This window comes from Magallana gigas, chromosome 7 (genome assembly GCF_963853765.1).
Source record: "Magallana gigas chromosome 7, xbMagGiga1.1, whole genome shotgun sequence".
Classification (NCBI taxonomy): Eukaryota; Metazoa; Mollusca; class Bivalvia; order Ostreida; family Ostreidae; genus Magallana; species Magallana gigas.
The window spans coordinates 30,912,213-30,937,963 of NC_088859.1; the positions used below are offsets into that span (position 1 = coordinate 30,912,213).

Here is a 25,751-nt window from a genome sequence, read left to right on the forward strand (position 1 = left end):
AATTGTGAAATTCTTGACTCCTTTGTTAGGGGTTCAGGCTCTCGGGTGGGGCCATATAATTAAAATGTATTAAATCTTAGAAAATCTTCTTCTCTACTCCCATATATATTTGTTAAATACTAAATGCATGATTATGATGTCCACGAAGCCCTCTACCTAAGTTGTGTAATTCATGACCCCTGGGTCAGGGGTTCAGGCTCTAGGGTGGGGCCAATATGGCCATATAGTAAAAATGAATTAAATCTTAGAAAATCTTCTTCTCTTCTCCCATATATATTTGTTAAAAACTAAATGCCTGGTTATGATTTCCACGAAGCCTTCTACCAAAATTGTAAAATTCATGACCCCTTTGTTAGGGGTTCTGGCTTTAGGGTGGGGCCAATATGGCAATATAGTAAAAATGTTTTAAATCTTAAAAAATCTTCTTTTCTACTCCTACACATGTGGGCAAAAAACCGAATACATGGATATGAAGTCCACTAACTCCTCCATCTAAATCGGAAATCCATGGCCCCTGGGTCAGGGGTTCAAGACATGGGGGGGGGGGGGGCAATATAGTGTTAATGCATATAATGTTTAAAAATATTCTTCTCTATTCTCACACATCTCTATAAAAAAAACTTACTTATAATTATATTTACCAGGAAGTCCTCTACTGAAATTTTAATTTTCATGTCCCCTGGAGTATGGGTTTTGACTTTAGGGCAGGGCCAAAATGGATGTATAGGTGTTAATGCATATACCGTATTTTCCTGATGAATCGTCGATGCGAACGACTAGTCAAATTGCTCATTTTTAGCCAAAATTTTAACAAACTCCTACGATACGTTGATTCAGAAGATACATCGATCTTATCACTTCAAAATGGCATATTAAACTGCAGGAACATTATCAGTGTATGATGCCATGATGTCCCCGATATTGCTACCAATTATTTTTAATGATTAACATTTAAACAATTACACTTTATACTTATGCATCATATTTTCAAATACTGGCAACATCTACAAAGTCGCTTACATTTTAAACAATTCCCAATATCGCGTGTTATGCAAAACTAAACTTACTTTGTCAGAAATATTTTATTCCCATGCATTAAAATAATTTTCCACTCTGACGATCGCCAGTGTATTTGCCATTATGAAGAGTTTAATTTTTTTTCAAATTTTATTTACACATGTTGATTTACAGATTTAAATTTTTAATCTGAAACTGTACAGTGGTCAGGAAAATAAGAACACTTCATTTTTTTTCCATGATTGAGACATGTTGATTGACAATTTTTTTAAAAATCAAAGGAACCCACATACATTGATTAAAAGATATTTTTTTTCAAAAATACTAAATTAAAAAAGATTAAGATCAAATTTGGAAAAGGGAACCAAATCTACATGAGTTGGAATTGTTATATTTCATTTTAAAGATAAAATATTTGTAAAATTCTGTGTATAATATATGTTACTGACATCTTGAGTATTTACGCGTATTAGTAAAACCCTGTGACCCAATTACAGCCGTAATGCAGAAGATCTGTTTACGAGGTCTACATGTAAATGATTTTCGGATAATCTAAACATTTACTTGGAAGGTTTATTATCTAATTACCAGATAACAACCAATGCCTCTGTCTTCCCAATAAATCATATCCATCAGTTTGTAAATTTCTGATTACTTTAAAATGCATCACTCATAACAGCATAAACTGCATAATGCTGTGCGTGACTGCATAATGCTGTGCGTGCAGTATAACCCAATTAACCGACCCAAAAGATGACTCTGCTAGTTGGGCTTGTTAGGTCACCACAGGGGTTCAGTCCAGATCTAAGAAGCTTTTAAAATAATCATCAGTGTTGTCCCCATTACTTGATCATTCAGGATATGATTAAGCCAGCTTTAATCAATTACGGCAGATCTACTGACCAAAAAGCAGCTTGACAAATCAAAAATTGTAAATAATTAATGCATTTGGGAATTTTTTTTCCTGAAATTGGGAAAATCTGTGGCTTCTTGCCATTGGGAATGAGTCTGATATTCGGTTCAAATTTGAGGGGAGTGACGGCCCTGGGTACTTCTGTTGTCTTGAAGAATACATGGCTTTGCCTTTGAAGATTGTCGTCACAAATGTAACACACTAAACGACAAACAATACAAATGTAGGCGGACCAATTAATTGTTAAGAAAACACAATCACACTGCGTACACATTAAATAATTTTATTTGCAATTAAAATCATTTCATGATAATTATTATTTTAACGACCTTCTTAAAACATGATAAAGGAATCGAAACATTTTATTTGCAATTGCTGCACAAGTATTAAATTAAATACTTTAATAATTTATTTAATAGCTATAGAAAAAAAATAGTAAAAAAAACTCCAAGTATTTCAATTATAATCTCTGTCAAAATCTGGTTAAATATCGTCATTAAATATAAATAAACATGCAATTTATTTGTCATTCAGGGAGATAACTCCCGCATGTATACGATACTTTTCCATTGATAATTTTACCGTGGCGGGGACAGGTAGATGATGAGTTTACCGTGATGAGAACGCGGTATACCTGTCTCACCTGATGTGTTTATACCTTGACGGGGCACGGGAAATACGGATTCCGCGTTGCCTGTACTGTATGCTACGTGGGTGACTGTTAAGGCCAATTGGCCTCTTTTACAGGGTCTACATGTAAGCTACATTGTTCAAATAGTTTTCATATGACTCGATCGTTAAGCTGATTTGATCACACCTATTCTTGCTCAGGTGAGCGATGTGGCCTCTTGATTTTTCAATGTGTAGGATAGATGACAGTGTTGTAAATTATGTCATATTTGGTAGTAATTATTAGCTCACCTGAGCCAAAGGCTCAAGTGAGCTTTTCTGATCACAATTTGTCCGTTGTCTGTCGTCGTTGTCGTCGTTGTCGGCATCGTCATTGTTGTAAACTTTTCACATTTTCATCTTCTTCTCAAGAACCACTGGGCAGATTTCATTCAAATTTGGCACAAAGCACCACTAGGTAAAGGGGATTCAAGTTTGTTCAAATGAAGGGCCACGCCCTCTTAAAAGGGGAGATAATTGAGAATTATTCAAAATTTGTTGGTATTTTTCAAAAACCTTCTTCTCAAAAACTATTCGACCTGAAAAGCTTAAACTTATGTGGAGGCATCCTCAGGTAGTGTAGATTCAAGTTTGTTCAAATCATGGTCCCTGGGGGTAGGGAGGGGCCACAAGAAGTTTTACATAGGAATATATAGATAAAATCTTTAAAAATCTTCTTCTCAAAAACTATCATGCCAGAAAAGCTCAAATCAAAATGGGAGCATCCTCAGATAGTGTCGATTCAAGTTTGTTCAAATCATGGTCCCTGGGGGTAGGGTGGGGCCACAATAGGGGGATAAAGTTTTACATAGGAATATATATAGAAAATCTTTAAAAATCTTCTTTTTAAAGACTATTTGGCCAAAAAGGCTTAAACTTCTGTGGAGGCATCTTTGGGTAGTGTAAATTCAAGTTTTCACAATCACAGTCCGTAGTGGTTGGGCGGGGCCGTGATGGCGGTCTGAATTTTTATATAGGAATATAAAGAGAAAATCTTTAAAGATATTTTGGGAAAGTTTTCAGTCCAAAACTCAGTACTTAGTGTGAGGCACAGGTTATGCAGATTTAAGTTTGATGAAACTATGATTCCCTAGAGAAAAGTGGGGCCACAAAATGGTGGGGGGGGGGGGGGGTTATAGGATTAGAGAAAAATTTTCTTAGAGGTAGCCTACAACAACAATAGGTGATTGGTATTTTCCAAAAAAAGATATTCAGTTTTTAAAAGCAAGATCTACTATACTTAGTTGTAAAGATATTTTGATTTCGATATTGTAATGCTAATTATTAGGGCCCTGCAAGGATTTGCGGGTGCCCTATAGTAATCACTCTGTCCGTCCGTCCTTCTGTCCGTCCATCTGTCACTCTTCCGTCCACAAATTTCCTGTTTTTTTCTAATAACTTTTTTTATGGTTGCCCAATCAAGTTCAAATTTGGTATGGTAGTTCAGTAGGCAGAAATACATATTTTGATGCTAAGTTTGGTTCTCTATGTCTTCTGGATTGGAGCTGGGGTGGTGGGGTAGATTCCTAACTATGCATAAGAATGAATGGGCAAAGAGAGATAACTGCTGAGAATGAATGGGCAAAGAGAGATAACTGCTGAGAATGTTACCATTGTATACATGGAAGGCTGTGCAATATTTGTCCTTTGGGATTAATTAACCTTCCACACTATTTTATTTTTTAATTATTTAATTTTTTTTTGCCTTAATGCTGTTAATTTTAACAGGTGATCAGATAATAACCCCATTCTGTCATTTCTGAAAAAAAATCTTTTGTAAATTTAGAAGAAAAGGATGAGAGAGCAGAACAATTAATCCCCTGGGATTAATTATCTTGCCTACTGCAGATAATTTAGAGGCTTATCTCTGTCATATCAAGATTAATGAACACCTTTGTCTGCACTGATGTTTGTTTTGAAGCAAATTAAACTCTCATTCCATGAGCTGCACCCTAATATTTTTACCCCTCAGTTTAAAGGATGGTATTTGATAAAGAATATATTTCATTCTAGTCCTAATACTTATATTCTGTGAAATAAAAAAAAAATATATGAATAACAATAAATTTTTTTAAAAATTATTATTAGATATCAGTTTTTTTATTTATTTATTTTTTTAATGGATGTTTTGGTGTTGGTGTTGTTTTTGGTTGCTATGTTTATATTAAAGGAAACTTAAGAATAGTACCTGAAAATTTTCCTTCTGTAAGCCCTGATTAAATTCAATAAATGGATGAGAGCAGGATAATTAATCCCCTGAGATTAATTATCTTGCCTGTTTCAGAAAATCTAAGGTCTGTCTTTATCTGTTATATGTATTACTGTACACTGTGTCTGCAAGTGGTTTGTTTGAAGTTGAGGCAAAGTCTAGGTATCATTGCATTGGTATCAATTCTTTGTTTTTCTAACAAATTTTATTTCATCCCATGTTAATCCCCTTTATCCCATGGATAGGACTCATTGGATATTTTTTTGATATCCCACAGTTGTGACTTTACAACGGTATTTGCGTAGGCATAATGAAGTAAAATAATGTGGAGTTTTATAAACAGTGTAAACATTGATTGTGGTGTATAAAACATGGGATAAATAGAATCTCATATGATTTGTAGTATAATATGATTTTTATCCAACTTGTGTGTTTTATCCCCTCACTAAGGCTCAAGAAAAAAACACTTTAATTGTTGGATGAAAATCATATCCAACTACAAATCATGAGATCTTGCAGGCATCTAGAGGAATTATAAAATATCTGGAGGGTTACAATGTCTGTTGCTCCCCTTGTACATGAATTTATAAAAGCAAGAATTTTAATTTTGCACACAAAAATTTTAATAAGTATATTCAATATAAAGATTTATACTAAGTTACATCTTATGCCTGGCATTTATTTTTCATCATTGTTAATATAAAGAGGATGGAATTCAAAGTTTTTTTCACTTCTCTATATTAATTGTCATAGCGGGGCCCTTCCTGACTGGTCAGTTTTCTAGTTTAATCAGAGTTAAGGCTCAGGTGAGCGATGTGGCCCCTGGGCCTCTTGTTTGTTTTTATAAACGACCTTCTTGACAGCCATAGGCCTATCTGTACTGTAAATGATTATATCATATAGCTATTAAGGACTTCATTGCACGGTCAATATGTGGTTATAAGGACCCATCAAGCTCGGTCGATATCACTTTCTGTGTCTTCGGTCGATATCACTTGACAAGGCCTGTACATATAATGTTTTTGAATGAATATGGTCACACTATAACAAATTTCTGTGATATGAGAGATTCACATTAATGTGATACATAATTACTCTAATAGTTGTATTTGTTGTGGTGCATTTTACTTGTCATTCCTGCATCCTAATAACTCTCTTAGTGAAACTTTCAGCAAAAATTATCATTGTAATCTTTTTGTAGAACATACACAACCTGGAATAACTTGTATACGAGACATTCTTCTTATTACGATAAACACAACAGGAGGAGTTACAGTTGACCTAAATGATTTTGTATCTGATGGAGCTACATTTTACCCAAATCAGTTTGTTACATTGAATCCTTCAACACTTGATGGACCACGTCAAGTTAAAGCAACATTGCAGGGCAAATGGGGGACATCAGATACATGTACATTTTTGATTTACACCAAAGGTATGGATTTTTTCCAATATTGTTGAGTTACTGAGCAACATTTTTAGCGATTTTTTGACTTGATGTATTGTCCTTAATTATTGCAGCTGAAGTTTGCTTTATGGAAAGCTTACCATTTGTATCCAATGCTACTAGGAGTTGTAGTCCAGTAGGGGGGAATGTAACATGTACCTATGTTTGTAAAGCTGGATATGTGTACTATGATGGAACTACCTCAAAACAATACCATTGCTCAGGGGCCAATAACTGGTCTCCCTCAGCTAGTCCTGAAGATTGTCTTAGTAAGTATTATGAACCTGTAATAACACATATAATACACTTACAATTTCTGTTAAAATGATTTTGTAAGGAAAATGAATTCATGGTGAATAATAACCAGGAACAGGACTATATTTGGTATGATCAAATATCTGCCCCCAAATTTAATCAATTTTTTAATAGTATCGTATAAAAATATCTTCATAAATCATTGTACATTGTATCTCTGTAATCTTGATTTTAGTCAGCACTGTTCATTCGCTGTTTATCAATGACGTCACCTAAATAATCAAATTCCCTCAATTTTGCAAACAAATGAAAATATTCCCATTTTTTCTTTATATTTGGCATTCTGAAGTATGGTGCGCAGGTCTGCTCAAGTACGATTTTAACATATGTTTTTCTTCATATAATTTTACACATTTAGTAAAATATGGTACTTGAGCAAGCCTGCGCTCGATGTTTTCCAGTTGAATAACCATCTGAAAACACTCATATTTTGCTACAAAACATCAATTTATCCAAATAAGACAATCTTTATGACATCATTTCTACATTATGATGCACTGTGGTGATAACCTTTTAAAAACTTGTTTTCAATATGACTTCAACTATCTTCCACCTCATTATACCCGCACTTTCTAAAGAAAGTATGGGTATATTGTTGTTACTTTGTTCCGTCCGTCCGTCTGTCACGTTTTACTTTCTCAAACTGCTCTTACATCTTATAAACCAGCAATCTGAACTCTTACAGTTTGATTTGGGGTGTCATGTTGTTTTGTAAAAAGGTTTCAAAAATTCTCTGGTAGTCCTGGGGGTCAAATAATTGGTAAAAAATGACGTTTTTTCACAAAAACCTTCTTACTCCAACTCCTCCTACATTTTCAACAGTAGACAAATCATCTCTTGGAATGTTTTAGGGTATCCTATAGATGCACAATAAGGCGGAATTTTCAATTTTATCCTGGGGGTCAATTAATTGCTAAAAAATGACGTTTTTTTTACAAAAAAACTGGTTTCAAAAACGTCATTTTCTTTTTGCAGTAGCCAAATGATCTTCTAGAATATGATTGGGGGTGTCATATTGAAGTGTGATCAGGTTCCAGAATTTTTTTTTTTTATTAAGGGGATCAGTGGGCAACAAAAAATGACGTTTTTTTGCAAAAAAATATGGTTCCCAGAACTCCTCTTACAACTTTTGGGGTAGCTACATCATCTCTTGGGATATAATTGGGGCTGTCCTATAGATGTGCAATAAGATTTTAAAAATCTAAATTTCATCCAGGGAGTCAAATAGTAGCAGAAAATTGACGTTTATCACTCAAAAAAAAACCCATAGATCCCAGAACTCCTCTTATGATTTAATGGATAGACACATCATATCTTGGGCTATGATAGGGACTGTTCTATAGATGTGCAGTAAGGTTTTAAAAATTTTAATTTCATCCAGGGAGTCAAAAAGTAGCAGAAAATTGACGTTTATCACTTCAAAAAAACATAGATCCTAGAGCTCCTTTTATGACTTAATGGATAGACACATCATATCTTGGGATATGATAGGAACTGTTCCATAGATCGATATTTGTGTACTTCCTGTTCAAGGGGGGGGGTCATGACCAACCCCGGGGCCCATGACCTACATACCGTTTGATGCCCCTTGACACAAGGAACAAGAATATATATGGTTTAAGGGTGGGGATCTCAACTGTTTTGAAGATATTAAGGGACTTGCTGTTTGAGGGGGTCAGGACCACCCACAGGGCCCATGACCGACATAACATTTGATGCCCCTTGACATCAGAAACATGAATATATATAGGGTTAAGGGTCATGATTATAACAGTTTCTGAAATATATGGTAATTTCCAATTCCTGGGGGGTGGGGATGACCCCAGGGGTCAGATCTAATAAACCCTATATTTTGCCAGTAACAGTCAATATATGATTATGAAAACCCTATATTATTATCTTTGTCCGTTTTCAAGTTACCATTTAAAATAGAGTCTACGATTCTTCCTACAAGGTTCAATGTTAGACCCCACACCCTTTTGACACCCGTTAGGGTCATGACTTACATGCCATAATGATCTGATGTGCCATGACCTAAGGAGGAATAATATCTTTGGATTAAGGTGGGGATCTCAATGGTTTTTATGATATTTGATAATTTCAGGAAGAGCACTTGGGATCATGACCTACATACCATCTGAAATGCCTTGAACAAAGAAACAATAATATAATTAATATGTACATGATATATGATTCAATTTAAGAACCCAGATATAGATCAATCATCTATGTTTTGTAATACTTCCTATGAATATCTACATGTATTAGTTTGTGTTTTGTTCTATACTATTCATGTTCATGACTGTGGTATGGCTTAGTCTTATTTTAAATCACATTAAAAAATTGTCAAATATATGACTTGGAACCCCCACCCCCAAACAAACTCAAATATAAACCGCCCCCCCCCCCCCCCCCCCCTTATTGTCAAATGATCTATTAAATCAAAGTATAATTTGGGTGTATAAACACTTTTATAAACTGGTAAAAAATGTTATTCTTAAAAAAAATTACATTACACCTTGCATAATTGACAAATGATCTATTGAGATATGATCAGAGGTCATATTTCTACCTTGGGATCAATAACTAGTATTCATTGACAAGTTAAAATTAATAACAATAAATGATTCAAATTATAAATGTTTATACTCCACATACACCCCCCCCCCACCCCCAATCTAACCTGGTTCTTAAGATTCAGTCTTCTTAATACATTCTTACATGTGTGCAGTAGCAAATTTTAAATCATTTCTTGATTGCTTTTTCTCTCCTGATGCACATTAACATTTTGCAATTGCTTAATTCAATATTTAAGATTGATAAACAAAATGTTATATGCATGTGTATTCGCCTATTTGGGGCAATTGTAAAGTCTCCTAAACAAAGCAGTGACATCATTAGGCTAGGAATTACCCACATGGATCAAACACTACTGTAACATATAAATAAATTAAGATAAAATAAAGCAAAGCGAGTTAAAGACAACACCTGGGGGTCATTAATGTACTTTACACCATTTGATGCATCATAATGACATTAGAAGATATTTTGTATTTTCCTTTTTCATGGGGTCAGAACAGCTAGTCCCATAAGGTCATGACCTACATTGTATTTGATGCATTATAATACATTAAGAAAGAAATACTCCTTCCTTCCTATTATAACTCATATAAAAATGATAATTAAGTGTCTAGTACACTTACTTAAATGTAATACACAAATTTAATAAGAAATTGTTTATACAGGGTCAAGATGGGGTCAACTCAATAGTGCAAGTCTGACAAATGAAAAAAATAAATTTGCAACTAAAATGACAGAAACTTTACAAATGCGATAGGATAGGTAACAATGATAAGCTTATTTAAATATTAAAAGATGATGATACAGTATGCTGTCAAAGGGAGATCACATTTAGAAAGTGAGAGTAGAACTTATGTATGCTGGCATCTCATTATATTGTGCTACTGTTACTACATGTATTATGCTTACCTATATTGGTCAGCAACATAATGATAATCCAATTAAAATTCCTTTAGCTGATCTTAAAGCTGAACACCGCTCGTAAATAGGCACCGTCACACAGATACCTGGTATATAAACCCTTCGATTTCGTTACACCCAATTGCACACCTGAACCTCATGGCCGACATGTAGTATTCCTTTCGTGGTCTTTAGATTTTATGCTTTTTTTCTTATCTTATGTTCATTATCTGTTCGTAAATAATGCATTGACCAATTTATTTGATGTTAGTATTCTCCTGGTTTCAAAAAGGTGCGTAAAATTTGATAATTTCATCGCGACCAAGTAACACGGCGAGGCAAAATGTACGTCTACACAGGTGAGACCTCTACAGCGAAGTACTTTGAACTGTTTAGAGGTCTGTCCCTTATATAAGGGTTGTAGGGACAGCAGTGATCAAAGAGAAATATGGCGGACAGTGCCTATTTACGAGCGATGTTCAGCTTTAACTAATCCTTTTCTGCATTTGGAAAACACAGACATATATGTATACACGCGAACCCATATATCGAAGAGCTGGGTAAACCTAGTACCCGCTAATGATACCTGCAGACCTGTGTTGTGTACGTAACTTCAGACAAAGATCAGTTTTTTGTAACATGCATGTATTTTTATGACTTATTCTTCAAATCCACTTGCACCATTTTATTAGGTAAATAACAGCTTTAAGGTGGTGCAGGACACCTGCATATTGTGATGTATACTTCCTATTGAGATAAACAATAAAGTATATTAAATATTAATTAAATATTTACCCCCAAATAATGTTACCTAACATTGAAGTGCAGTGGGTTAGAGCATTTACATGTCTGTAAGAGCATTGGGGTCCAAGGTGTATTTGTATTTTTGGTAATTTTACTATTGATATAAATGAATTTTCATGGGGGGGGGGGGGGGGGGGGGGGGGTCTGGACCCCTCACTCCCACCCCTTCTCTAAATCTGTACAAACGATGATGTACATATGTATGCACACAGAAGCAAATCTAAAACCGGCAACCGCCACGGGGAGGGGGCATAATTTAATTTTTAATTTTATTTGTAATAATTATAAAGACCGTTATACTTTCAATGACATGAAATGTTAAGATTATTGATTAACTGAAAATTCACTGCAAACAGTTCAACCCCAAATTGCACATAAAGTGCTGCTCATGTGTATTATCATATGGGAAGGGATCTCATCCTTCAGTTATGAAAATTATAATTTTTAAATGTATTACCGGAGCAAAACAGTGTTGTTTAGGGGCAAACACTTGGTGCGGGTATTACTGTCTAATGACAGCATCTAGTTTTTAAAGCTTTTTATAAAACTTTAATTTTGGGGGCAAAAAATGCATAATACAGCACATATAGTCCTTTGGAAGAAAGTGCCTTGGCTTTCATAACTATTGAAGTGCTAAACAGCTGTCAAAATTTGATTTTTGGACTTACTGTAATTTGCTGAATATAATACGCAGTTATGTATAATACACACTCCCCTCTTTAGGCATGAAAGCTCATGAAAAAACATTGTTTGGGTTAGCTGTAGGTCTGTAGCTCCTGGTCTGAAAAAAATTTGAATGGAAGACCCGGAAGCTACAGTGCCACCCATTGAAAAAAATGTGTATTTGTTGTGCATAAAAACGTGTGCAAGTTTGGGGCTGATTGATCTTATATATTTAAATGCAAATTCTGTGAAAATGATACGAACTATAAAAGTCTTCATGCAATTTACAATTGATATCATTACTTTACTTGCTTGAGACTTTCTCCATAACACACTACTGACCTCGGAAAATTAAATTTACGTCGAGATCGAGAGTCGCCATTTTTACATGTCAAAAAAACTGCACCACTTGACTTTACGTGGCTGGTGATGGTGTTTAAAAGACTCTCAGAGGCAAGTAAAGAGACGATATCAGTTGTAAATTGCTTGAAGAATTTAATGGTATTCATAGAATTTGCGTATAAATAAGGTTAATCAGTCCAAAACTAGTGCATGCTTTTGTGCACAATAATTATAGATTTTTTTCAATGGTGGCACTGTAGCTCCAAGGTTGTCCATCTGAATTTTTTTTTCAGACCGGGAGCTGCAGATCTGCAGCTAAGTTTTGGTGTATGATATGCACCAATATTTTTTACCAAAATGTTAGGATGGTAATTCAGGGAATTCCACAATGTAACCTTTCTGATGCAGAGTTTTAAAAAGTCTTGACTGTCTGCGTTTTTGGTAATCTTCAAACAGCTTGAAGAGTAACTAATCACAGACAACAACTGGGTATCGATTAAGGTGTTACATTTCTTTGCCCCGGAGGGTACATTGTATGTGTGAGGTAATCAGCATTTGAATAAGTGTCAAGCATGTGTGTAAAACAATAGCTTTGATAGGGCCGCAGAGGGGCACCCGCCGCAGAGGTGTTAAAAATAAGGTGAAATGAATCTTCAAGATGAATTGTTTTATTTTAATTAATAGTAATTATTCATGTGCTTAAAATGAGCATTAATGCGAAAAACTTGGAAGGCTAACTCAATCAGGCCCACGTGATCTATTGCACAGAGCTATTAATAACATTTGTAATGGCGTGTACATGGAGATGATGAATGCACAGCTCTGATTGCAGAGTAAACAGTTTAATTAATTTTAAATTGCCATTTTGATACAATTTATCAATGAACAGATTAAGAGCAAAACATTTTTTGATATATATGCCTAAACAATCAGTTTTAATTGTTTAAAAATTGTGGTAAACAAACAGCAGTAGCGTTTCCATATAAAGGCTATGTACTGAATTGCAATAACCAAAGTTTAACCTGTTTCTTACAAAGAAATTTTCTATAAAAATGTGTTGTATTCATCATATTTTGGTAAGTGATGTTTTCAACTGTTTGTCAGTTATATCAGTTTCAAAGAGGTTTTAATAAAGCTTTATAGTTGATAAGGACATACTGTGTATATCATTTAATGGTACATGAAATTCTAATTTTATAAATGCCCTTTTATTATATTTTTATATAATTGAAATTTTACAGAATTTAATTATGATTTATAAATAATGTTAACTTCTTTTTATCTGTATTATTATTGTTGTTTATTAAGTATGTTAAATATCAAGACACAAATTGTTTAATTATGTTATAGGATAACATTTGAATTTCTAATTATAGACATTATTTCTAATTACAAATGTTATGATCAGTACATCTTTGGTAGCCAAGGGTTTTTGGTCCATGCCTCTTCCCCTAAACCCTTGGCAGATCTCATTATGAAAACTTGGTGACAAGCTCTGTTTAATGGTTGGCTGCAGCTGCAAGTAGCTGATCCAATCGCAGCGGTGTAAACAAGCGCCTGTATATAAATGTAGAAGACATTTGAGAAAATGATGGGGAAAAATTATCTCAAAACTTTATGGTCAAATTCGTTAAACCCTTGGCAGATCTCATTACGAAAACTCAATGACAAGCTCTGTTTAATAATTGGCTGCAGCTGCGAGTAGCTGATCCAATTGCAGAGTTGTAAACAAGCGCTTTTAATCATTGATAAATAAACTTTAAAGAGACCTAAGACACGATTTCAGATGAAAATTTGTATTTTTGATTTTTATGTAAAAAATACTTTACTTTTGTTTTTTTAATAGTTCACCAATATTTGAATGTTAGGAGTCGTGTTACAGCGAGATATGAAGGAAAGAAGTCATTGTTATGTAAACAAAGCTTTATATTTGTGTACATGCAAATAATGTAAAGTAAAGAAATTGCAATTTCTTTGACAAAATAACTTATGGAAACAAGATAAACTGATTCAATGTGTTCATAAATAATTTTTATCAACAATAAATAGCAACATTAGATTGAAACGTATACCAATATAAATAAAGTGTGCTCTTATACCAATATACAGACCCTGAAACGTGCTACTACACCTCTAAAACGAACCGAACGGTTCCGTGCAAGAAACGAACCGTACCGTTCACAAAACGAAACGTACCGTTCACAAAACGAAACGTACCGTTCACAAAGCGTACCGTACCGTTCACAAAACGAACCGTACCGTGCAAAAAGCGTGCAAGATAATTTATGCAAGACCCGCCTCCAGACGGACAAAAAAGCATACCGTACCATGCAATAAGCGTGCAACTTCATATACGGCTTATTGACCTAATGTCTTTCGATGAATACAGACTGAGATTATTGCTGACCAGATAAGTTCAATATTTTGCTAGATTTTTTCATACGGGATTAGATAACACATACTTAGATTTAAAACTGTTATTCTTATGAAAGCAGTTACAAAAATATTCTAATTTAATTTTCTTTATTAGACCGTAATCAATTCTATTGTTTTCGACAAAACATGCATCGCCGATTTCTGAAACATTGTAAATTATTAATGTTCAAACAATTCGTGGTTATAATTTTTTGTGATCTGAAATCGTAAATGGGTACCTTTTAATTTACTTGTTCTTAGATAAATTCAAATTAGTTTACCAAATATATTTATTCATCAATTGATATATTATCAAAATTCAAATCAATTTAAGTCAGGTGCTTTTTTTTCTAAACAGACGTGATGTTGTAACTGACGATCCGATTAAAATGTTGGGAGCTTGCCTTAACGTCTTATTTTCAGTTATCGGAAAAAACCCCTTTTGATAAACACCTTTTGATTTGTTAATTAATTTACAACTAAACTTTAAAATTGAGAAAAGAAAACATTTCAGATCATGTTTTAAATACATGTGGATGTGCTGTAGTAAATGACAACCACATATTACCGGTGACTCGAATGATTTGTACTTTAGCTATTTATGTAGCAATAAATAAACAAAAAATCACACATATAATGAATTATAGATAATTAAAATACATGTACAAAATCTTATTTAATTAAATGCGAGCATTGAACGAAAAAAAGTACATGCATTCCATGAAATAACTTTCAACTTTAGTTCCCGCATTGCTGGTTATGGCGTCGTGATTTCACATGAACAAAAATCACTCGTGCATTACATGTGTACAGAAGCTGATCAGAAACACAACAGCGTCTTTCATCTTGGGTTCTATACACAACAGGTGCTACTGTCTTATTTTTACAACTAACTCTGTATATTTGGACGCTTAAACAGGTGTGCATGAGATGCCGGAATTCACACCTTTCCACGGACACATGTTAGGTAACTCATCACAATCTGTCGTGTGTATAATCTGAATATATCTTATTTCTACTTTGTTAGTTTCACAGCTTTTATTAATCTCTAAAAAACAAAAGAACTGTCTGTAGATATGTACACAAACAACTACACCTAAGACTATCGGCGCGTGGATCTGAGGAACAATTCAGCGACCCTATGTACATCTAAAACTGTTATTCTTATGAAAGCAGTTACAAAAATATTCTAATTTAATTTTCTTTATTAGACCGTAATCAATTCTATTGTTTTCGACAAAACATGCATCGCCGATGTTTTAATACTGAACTATATTATTTTGCTTAAGGATTCTATAGTCGGTCATTTGAGCGGGATTTTATCTCAGGACTCCACGTGCTTCGCCTGTCAATCAGTTTAAGTATAACAGTACAGATCAGGCCATGCGCCGCGTGCTACTTGGCTCCTCCTATATGGCTAGAAGAAAATCATTGAATGAAGACGTTTTGTTTTATGTTTTCTTAAATTCCTATTTAAAAGAGTGTTCCTATTTGAAATTATTCAAGAATAATTTCCTTCCGACTTCATGATTATATAACTCATGTACTGGCGATCAGAGTCTTTTTCCCTCGCTGTCGTATTACTAGATTAATTCTTAATATATTTATTACTTTAAACATTCATTAGTTGATTACCGGGTATTTTTTCGTGTCCTGTTTACAACAAGTATGTGTGTAAAAAGGTAAAAAAAAAATAAAAAGGTTAGTCAGCATTTGTAAAACGTCAGCTAAATCGCATGCATACATTGAAGAGCGGACACTTATTCAACAAAATGATAAATATCGCCATTAAAAGCTATTGACTTGTGTAAATCCAGTTGTGTACATATTGTAAGAAATATGTTACATGTTCATGTATAGTTTAACGAAAAAAAAACGACTAATAGTCATATTATGACTATACACGCGATCTTAGTTCAGATAAGAGAAGCGATGACGGATTACATGTACATAATGTAGGTATGATCTGTGTATACGAACAAGTGCAGAAAATCATAGAATCAATATTTAAATAAATGAAAATTCGTGTCAAAAAACTAAATAACAGTTGATTTCAAGATTTCTTATCTGAAATTCATTGTTTATCTTTTCATTAACTGCGTGTACTTTTACATCGTATATTCACTAGGGCAATTTGATCGGCAATAGTACTACAGTACTACGCAATAAAGAATGATCATACTGTACGAATTATGAATAAAGAAAAAGAAAGATGCTTGTAAAAAGAACAACTAGCCGAGAATCAAGACAACGATAAAGGAAACTAAAGAAACATCGGAATAAAGTTGGGGCAATTTTTCATAGCAATTCTAAATGGATTAGAAATATTTAATGACTTCAATTCAAAATAAAAACTTATGATGCTTCGTAAAATTATCGACAGCTCGCTGAATTAACAAAAATATATTGGATCAAAGTCACAGTTCTTTTAATCTAAGTAAACGTAATAATTACATTTATCTAAAATTAAATACTAATAATAACAGACTAATCAAAATTAAAATTACCTCCGCTTCCCGGTTGTCACTGAGTACACGTTTCACGCAACGAATTAAAAACCGGGGAAAGAATGGAAGTTCTGATTTTAAATAGATTGAAATACATTTGTAATATATCATATATATATATAAAGAAAAATTCTTGTCATAATTACCCGGTACTTCTTTGCTGAAGTAGATCGGGCAAAAACTAAACAAAATTATATCGAGAAAAATCAAAGCGTTCAGGCCACGCCTACCTCATTAATAAAGCGCGCAAACCGTTCAAAAAGCGTAACGAACCGAACCGTGCAACTGGTGTAGTAGCACGTTTCAGGGTCTGTAACACATAAGTAAACAATAACAGGACTCGAGGTTTGTTTACAAAACAAGAATCCTAACCTCTGTAAATCGCTTGTAACTCTGTATTTGACTTCCAAATTTTGTCAAAGTATTCAAAACATTTATATTAACAATTCTAAACATAATCAAAGTACTGAAGTACTGACGGGAGTTGATTTTATCGATTATTATACCTGCACTTGCTAAAGAAAGTTCAGGTATATTGTTGTTACCCTGTTCCATCCGTCCGTCCGTCTGTCACGTTTTACTTTCTCAAACTGCTCTTACATCTTATAAACCAGCAAACTGAACTCTTGGAGTTTGATTTGGGGTGTCATGTTGTTTTGTAAAAAGGTTTCAAAAATTCTCTGGTAGTCCTGGGGGTCAAATAATTGGTAAAAAATGATGTTTTTTCACAAAAAACCTTCTTCCTCGAACTCCTCCTACATTTTCAACAGTAGACAATTCATCTCTTGGAATATGTTTTAGGGTATCCTATAGATGCGCAATAAGGTTTCGGAATATTTAATTTTGTCCTGGGGGTCATTTAATGGCTGAAAAAGGACGTTTTTTTTTTACAAAAAAACTGGTTTCAAAAACGTCATTTTTTTTTGGTAGTAGCCAAATGATCTTCTAGAATATGATTGGGGGTGTCATATTGAAGTGTGATCAGGTTCCAGAATTTTTTTTTTTATTAAGGGGATCAGCTGGCAACAAAAAATGACGTTTTTTTGCAAAAAAAAGTATGGTTCCCAGAACTCCTCTTATAACTTTTGGAGTAGCAGCGTCATCTCTTGGGATATAATTGGGGCTGTCCTATAGATGTGCAATAAGGTTTTAAAAATTTAAATTTCATCCAGGGAGTCAAACAGTAGCAGAAAATTGACGTTTATCACTAAAAAAAACCCCATAGATTTCAGAACTCCTCTTATGATTTTAAATTAATGGATAGACACATCATATCTTGGGCTATGATAGGGACTGTTCTATAGATGTGCAGTAAGGTTTTAAAAATTTTAATTTCATCCAGGGAGTCAAATAATAGCAGAAAATTGACGTTCATCACTCAAAAAAAAAAACATAGATCCTAGAACTCTTCTTATGACTTAATGGATAGACCCATCATATCGTGGGATATGATAGTGACTGTTCTATAGATGTGCATTACGGTTTTGAAAAATTAAATTTAACCCTGAGGCCCAGTACCTACATACCGTTTGATGCCCTTTAAAGATCAAGAAAATATATGGTTAAAGGGGTGGGGATCTCAACCGTTTTCAAGATATTTGTGTACTTCCTGTTCGAGGTGGGTCACGACCACCCCTGGGGCCCATGACCTACATACAGTTTGATGCCCCTTGACACAAGGAACAAGAATATATATGGTTTAAGGGTGGGGATCTCAACTGTTTTGAAGATATTAAGGGACTTGCTGTTTGAGGGGGTCAGGACCACCCACAGGGCCCATGACCGACATAACATTTGATGCCCCTTGACATCAGAAACAAGAATATATATGGTTTAGGGGTCATGATTATAACAGTTTCTGATATATATTGTAATTTCCAATTCCTGGGGGGTGGGGATGACCCCAGGGGTCAGATCTAATAAACACTTTATATTGCCAGTAACAGTCAATATATGATTATGAAAACCCAATATAATTATCTTTGTCCTTTTTCAAGTTACCCTTTTGACCCCCCCCCCCCCCCCCCAAAAGAAAAGTGGTTGTCTAACCCAAAATGAGAAAAATCAAACCAGGGTGCACAACTAGATATGCAGGCCTATCGTATCCTAGAGTTTTGTACAATTCTGTTCAGCCATCTCTGAGAACCAAGTTCAGAGCGGGAAAGAAGAAGAAGAAGACGAAGAATAATAATACATGTAATAAGAACCGTACAAAAACAATAAGGATTCCAAATTTCATTCGGGAGACTTAAGAATAAAGATTAAATAGAGATACGATCATCAAACATCAATAATTTAAAGATAATTGACAATTTCTGATTCTAAGGGGGTCAGGATGACCCCTTAGGGTCATGACTTACATGCCAAAATGATCTGATGTGCAATGATCTAAGGAGGAATAATATCTTTGGATTAAGGTGGGGATCTCAATGGTTTTTATGATATTTGATAATTTCAAGAAGAGCCCTTGGGATCATGACCTACATACCATCTGAAATGCCTTGAACAAAGAAACAATAATATATGTTCATGATATATGATTCATTTTAAGAACCCAGATATAGATCAATAATCTATGTTTTGTAATGCTTCCTATGTATATATACATGTATTACTGTGGAATCATTAAAATTCGTGGGGGCCAATTTTCGTGGATTGCTTAAATTTTACAGGTTCGTGGGGAGGTTATTTCGTGTATTTTCTTATACCTACAAAAGGGAATATGACTTTAAAGCCCTAATTTACTAATTCGGGGAGGATGTTAATTCGTGGATGAGAGGTAACCATGAATTCCACGAAAATTGAGCCACCACGAAATCTAATGATTCCACAGTAGTTTGTGTTTTGGTCTTCAATTAATGTTCATGACTGTAGTATGTCTTAGTCTTATTTTAAATTACATTAAAAAATTGTCAAATATATGACTTGGAACCCCCAACCCCAAACAAACTCAAATATAAACTGTTGCCCCCCTCCCCCCCTCCCCCCCCTTTAATTGTCGAATGATCTTTTAAAATAATTACATTACACCTTGCATAATTGACAAATGATCTAATGAGATATGATCAGAAGTCATATTTCTACCTTGGGATCAATAACTAACATTCAATGACAAGTTAAAATTAATAACAATAAATTATTCAAATTATAAATGTTTATACTCCACATCCACCCCCCCCCCCCCAACCAACCAATCAAACCTGGTTCTAAAGTTTCAGTCTTCCTACATTCTTACATGTGTGCAGTAGCAAATTTTAAATCATTTCTTGATTGCTTTTTCTCTCCTAATGCACATTAACATTTTGGAAATTGCTTAATTCAATTTTTAAGATTTAGAAACAAAATGTTATATGCATGTGTATTCGCCTATTTGGGGCAATTGTGAAGTCTCCTTAACAAAGCAGTGTCATCATTTGGCTAGGAATTACCCACATGGACCAAACACTACATATGAATAAGATATAAAATACTTTATTATTTCTAGTTTTAAAATGTCAGAGTGTCTCTAAGGGGGAATAACATATTCAACTTGATGCACAATGACACAAAGAGCAAGAATATATGGTTTAGGAATGAGGATCTCAGAAGTTAACAAAATATGCAATGTATCATCATTTTCTATTTCGTAAAGGGGGGGGGTTAAAGACAACACCTGGGGGTCATGTATTTTACACCATTTGATGCATGATCATAATGACATTAGAAGTATATATTTTGTATTTTCCTGTTTCATGGGGTCAGAACAGTCCCATAAGGTCATGGCCTATATCATATTTGATGCATTATAATACATTAAGAAAGAAATACTTCTTCCTTCCTTCCTATTATAACTCATATAAAAATGATAAGTCTCTACACTTACTTACATGTAATACACAAATTTAATAAGAATTTGTTTATACAGAGTCAATATGGGGTCAACTCAATAGTGTAAGTCTGACAAATGAAAAAATAATTTCTGCAATTAAAATGTCAGAAACTTTGAAAATGTGATATGATAGGTAACGATGATAAGCCTATTTAAATATTAAAAGATGGTGATACAGTATGCTGTCAAAGGGAGATCCCTTATTTAGAAAGTGAAAGGTATACGTCTCATTATATTGTGCTACTACATGTATTATGCTTACCTATATTGGTTAACATCATAATGATAATCCAATAAAAGCACAATAATGAATTTCTTTAGCTGATCATCACAAAAGGAATGTTTATGCATGTTAACTAATCCTTTTCTGCATATGGAAAACACATGTATATGTATATGCGAAACCCATCTAATCAAAGAGCTGGGTAAAACTAGTACCCGCTAATGAGACCTGCAGACCTGTGTTGTGTACGTAACTTCAGACAAAGATCAGTTATTTGAAACATGCATGTATTTTTATGACCTATTCTTCAAAACCCCTTGTACTATTTTATTAGGTAAATAAGAGCTTTATTGTGGTGAAGGACACCTGCATATTGTGATGTATACTTCCTATTGAAATAAACAATTAAGTATAACTATAATATTTACCCCCAAATTATGTTACCTAGCATTGAAGCACAATGGGTTAGAGCGTTTACATGTCTGTAAGAGCATTGGGGTCCAAGGTGTATTTTTAGTAATTTTACTATTGATATAAATGAATTTTCATTGAGGGGGGGGGGGGGGTGGGGGGGTCTGGACCCCTCATTCACACCCCTTTTCTAAATCTGTCCACATGGTGATGTACATGTAGGCGCACAGAAGCATATCTAAAGCCGGCAACCGCCATGGGGAGGGGGCATAATTTAATTTTTAATTTTGTTTGTAATAATTATATAGATCATTATACTTTCTATGACATGAAATGTTAAGATTATTGATTAACTGAAAATTCACTGCAAACAGCTCAACCCCAAATTGCACATTTAGTGCTGCTCATGTGTATTATGGGAAGGGATCTCATCCTTCAGTTATGAAAATTATAATTTTTAAATGTATTACCGGAGCTTGCATGTGGCCTTCGTTTTTAATTAAACTGGTACAAACCAATGTTAGTTAGGGGCAAACACTTGGTGCGGGTATTACTGTCTAATGACGTACAGCATCTAGTCATTTATTTTATAATCAACTTATCTTACGTGGCAATTAGTTTCTAGTCTGTATTTAAATTATGCACTTTTTATAATATGAATTTTAATTAGACTTTTCAGATAAGAATTTAGAGAAACCCCCATATGAATCATGTTGTGTAATATTTAAAGATAGATTTCAAACTATGTATTAGTAATCGAAACAATTCTAAAAATTGTATGGATCCAAGCACTATTGATATTGAACTCCAGTCTCGTTCAACCAGTCGCTCAGCTGTCTCTGTTAATCTCTGACAAGCAAGAGAGCCTCTCTGTTTGTCGGAGATTTACGGAGACAGCCGAGCTTTTGGTTGAACGAGACTATATTAAACTCTGGCGTAGGAATACATGAGATTACATAAATATCTAAATTGTTCGTATTATATAAAATCTTACTATTTTCAAAGTGTTTATTATAGATAAGTTTCCTTGAAAAACAATGCTTCAGCATACATTACATCAAATTTTTCTATTATATTCAAGAACTAAGACTTGTCAGCGATGATGATTTGTGCTCAGGTCCAAACACTGTTTCACTTTCAGTTTGCCAGAGTGACTGCACAGGAGAGTTGATTAAAATCAACTCCCAAAAATTGAAGAAATAAATTTTGAAAAATTTGAGCTCAAATCGTGTCTAAGTCCCTTTAAAAGATCTTTGGTAAAACATTCGTTGCTTTACACAAGTTGAGGCACAAGTGTTTAAGTACAGTATCTCCATAAGGATGGTCTAACCAAATAACTTTAAAAAATGACATATTTTACTAGATTTAACAGAGATTTACAAACTTGTCAAGGCTTGTGTGATCGTAGTATAAAAAGTATAAACATGGCGAATGAAGAAGTTGCCCAGTATGTAGTCAGATATAATATCGAGCGTTACTTGTACCATTTCTTTTATCATTTCAAACAATTTAAACAATTAATACAATCTGTAAAGTAGTGTCAAGCATTGTGTTATTAATTTAATCGGCAGGGGTTTTTTTTGTATTACATGTATTATTACAATCAGTTTCGTTATCGGATTGGGCTGTCAGCTGTTTGGTTTGATTGGGGTACAGGAGACAGTAAGAAATGATGTTGTGCATAACAGTGCATTGTTTTCAGCATATTTAATTTCTGTATCAACTATATAGTTTGAATTTCCTCTGTTCATTTATCTCTGATTAAAGCAGAACACCTCGTTTATAATAGTTCTGAAATAGTTGTCATATGCTTCAAAGTTTTCATAGAATAAAACAAACCGGTAGGGGAGATGTATTGCTTATGCAATACTCTCAGAATGCTTGTGGTTATTGCTTTTAAAGGTTCAATGAGCTGTATTTTATTTAATTTCTTTTGTCTACAATAATTACGACAACTATACTTGGTTTTTATGGCTTGAATGCATTCATATATATTTGCATATCAATTGTTCTTTCTCACTGTAAGTCCATACGGAGGAACTGCAATTATTTTTCTATAATCGCAATTGCTCTGTCTGTATACAGTGGTAACAACGTTATTGTTGACAAGCCAATCGTGTTTAATAGTTCGTGTAACGTGGGTGATCGTTCGTGTAACATGTGGGATCGTGCGTGTATCAGGAAAAATAATTTGCGTTTTTTACCGTGCTTGATCGTGCGGTTTTTTCGTTTTGTAACTTTTTTTACGGAATGTCAGGATTTATTCTTAAAACAATGACAAGTAGTTTTTGTAAAACAATGTGAATTTTAAACTTTTTTCTATAGAAGATCATTGACATTTGTTAACATTCATTCTCTCTTCCGTGGTTAAATACATTTATCAAGTATTTCCACAGCCCATTCAATCCTTTGTTCGGTCGAGTTAGTTTTGCATAATGTTATAGTCAGCCTATATCAAGCATCCATTGTGTCTTGACACATAATTTTAATCATATTAGCAAGAGCAACACATTGAATGAAAGCGGTCAAGCTTACCCACTCCCCGTTTTAAACTAAACGATTATCCCCAATGTTTCTCTTTCAAATGAGAATACGATACGCATTCCTATCTGGTACATTGTGTAAACATTTGTTTGAAAAAAAAAATTATAGACGCTTAAAAATTAAAAAAAAATAGAAATAAATCAATTATGTACTGTAAATAATGAAAATATTCAATGTGTAAAATCGAAATTCTATGGAACAAGGTAACAAATTTACCTCTATCCCGCATAATCAAATCGTACGTAAGGGAAGAGGATTACATAAACAGTCAACTCGTATGTAAATAATTTCGTATAGTTAATGCATTATCTTAATTTATTTACACTTAAGTTATTATTCGTTATGGAGACAAAAAAAAATAATTTGTGTATAAATCATTTTTTTTTTGTATGGATGTGTAAATTGTTTACTCGTAAAATATAAAACAGTGCATTGCTACTGTACATGCCGCTTTTCAATAAAACACAAACATAAAGCAATACAAATTAAAGCAATACATTTTCTTAATTCTAATCTTAAAAATTAATTTTGATTTTGCGTGTTTAATGGGGTAGAATCGTTCGGTTGCGTGTTTTATCGTTTTTGTTCGTGTATCGTGAACATTCAGTAAGTTAGTGATCGTCCGTGTATCGTGCGTGATCGTTCGTGTATCAGAAACGTGCGTGTCGTTTGTCAACAATAACCTTGTTACCACTGTACTATGATGTCATAAAGGTGTGACGTCACATACTTTTCCATGATGGTATAGATTTAAACCACTATACGATACATCATGTGTTTTTTCAAACTCCATAAAATTGATGTATTTAATTAAAACAAGTCTTTTAATAACATTTTAAAGGAATTACTGTTATAACATATCATTGATTCTGTTAACAAATCTATGTGCATGAAAAAGATACATCTCAGTCTGAATGTTTATTTTTGATGCAATTTCTAAATGTCAAGGTCTAGGCGAATACAGGGTATACATTGCGAGTGGTAAAATGCAAATATAAGTAATAAACAACGATTATTTAGTGACATGGCGTTATGAATAGCAACTGCTCTGCTGGCATATTTCCCATGATGCGGTAGCGCGCATCATGGAATATGCCAACAGAGCAATTGCTATTCATAACGCCATGTTCACTTAATAACGTTGTTTATTTCTTAAATATACAGTGACTTTTTCACTCTGTACAAGGTCTCTACAAATACTATAAATAAAACATTCCTTGCTTTCTCTATGTATATCTTCATTCCTATTTCATAGCATTGTTAATTATGTTCCCATTCTCATAAGTCAACATGTTTTATAGTTGTATTTATGCCGTAGTGTGTATATTAGGTTGTTCCATTCGATTAAAATGTAAATATACGAGGTGCGCAACTCAAGTTGCTCCCTAGACAGCGCCACTCCATCACCAAGTTTTCGTAATGAGATCTTCCAATGATTTATTGGGAGCAAAGTGGACCGAAAGCCCTTGGCTATCGAAGATGTGGTCAGTATGGAAGATCAAAAATAACCAAAAATGAGAATATGAGAATAGATGCCTGCCAAGATCAGCCCCAGGCATGGTTCAAGTTATACCCCTGGGATTAGCCTTGAGGGCACTTATTATATGTTGGTCCCAGACAGTGTATTATTTTACCACTGATGATAGAGTAAAACTAGCTAATTATTTTTCATTAGTAATAAGAGTTGATAATTAAGGAAGCTAAGAGCGAGTAGCCCCAAGACGTACACCAAACTTTATTGTTTTGTCTGGGTATGTATTGAATTTTATCTTGCAGCATTGTTTTTTAACAGGGTATTCCAAAGGAAATATTATATAAGTTACTGAAATGGTGGGTGTGTGCGTGTGTGGGGGGGGGGGGGATGTCAAAGGGTAACCATATTGTAAGGATAACTCCTACAGTTATCATTATGAGAAGTTTTGCA

General features: G+C 34.0%; 1 protein-coding gene across 1 annotated transcript in view; it reads left to right on the forward strand.

Annotated features, from left to right (window-relative positions):
* The window catches only part of LOC105338770 (uncharacterized), a 177,928-nt gene that overhangs the window by 33,208 nt on the left and 118,969 nt on the right, over nucleotides 1–25,751 (forward strand). The window contains exons 24-25 of the mRNA XM_066065791.1: nucleotides 6,010–6,243; nucleotides 6,330–6,524. Coding sequence (XP_065921863.1) covers nucleotides 6,010–6,243; nucleotides 6,330–6,524 — 429 coding nt within the window. The remainder of the gene's footprint in view (nucleotides 1–6,009; nucleotides 6,244–6,329; nucleotides 6,525–25,751) is intronic.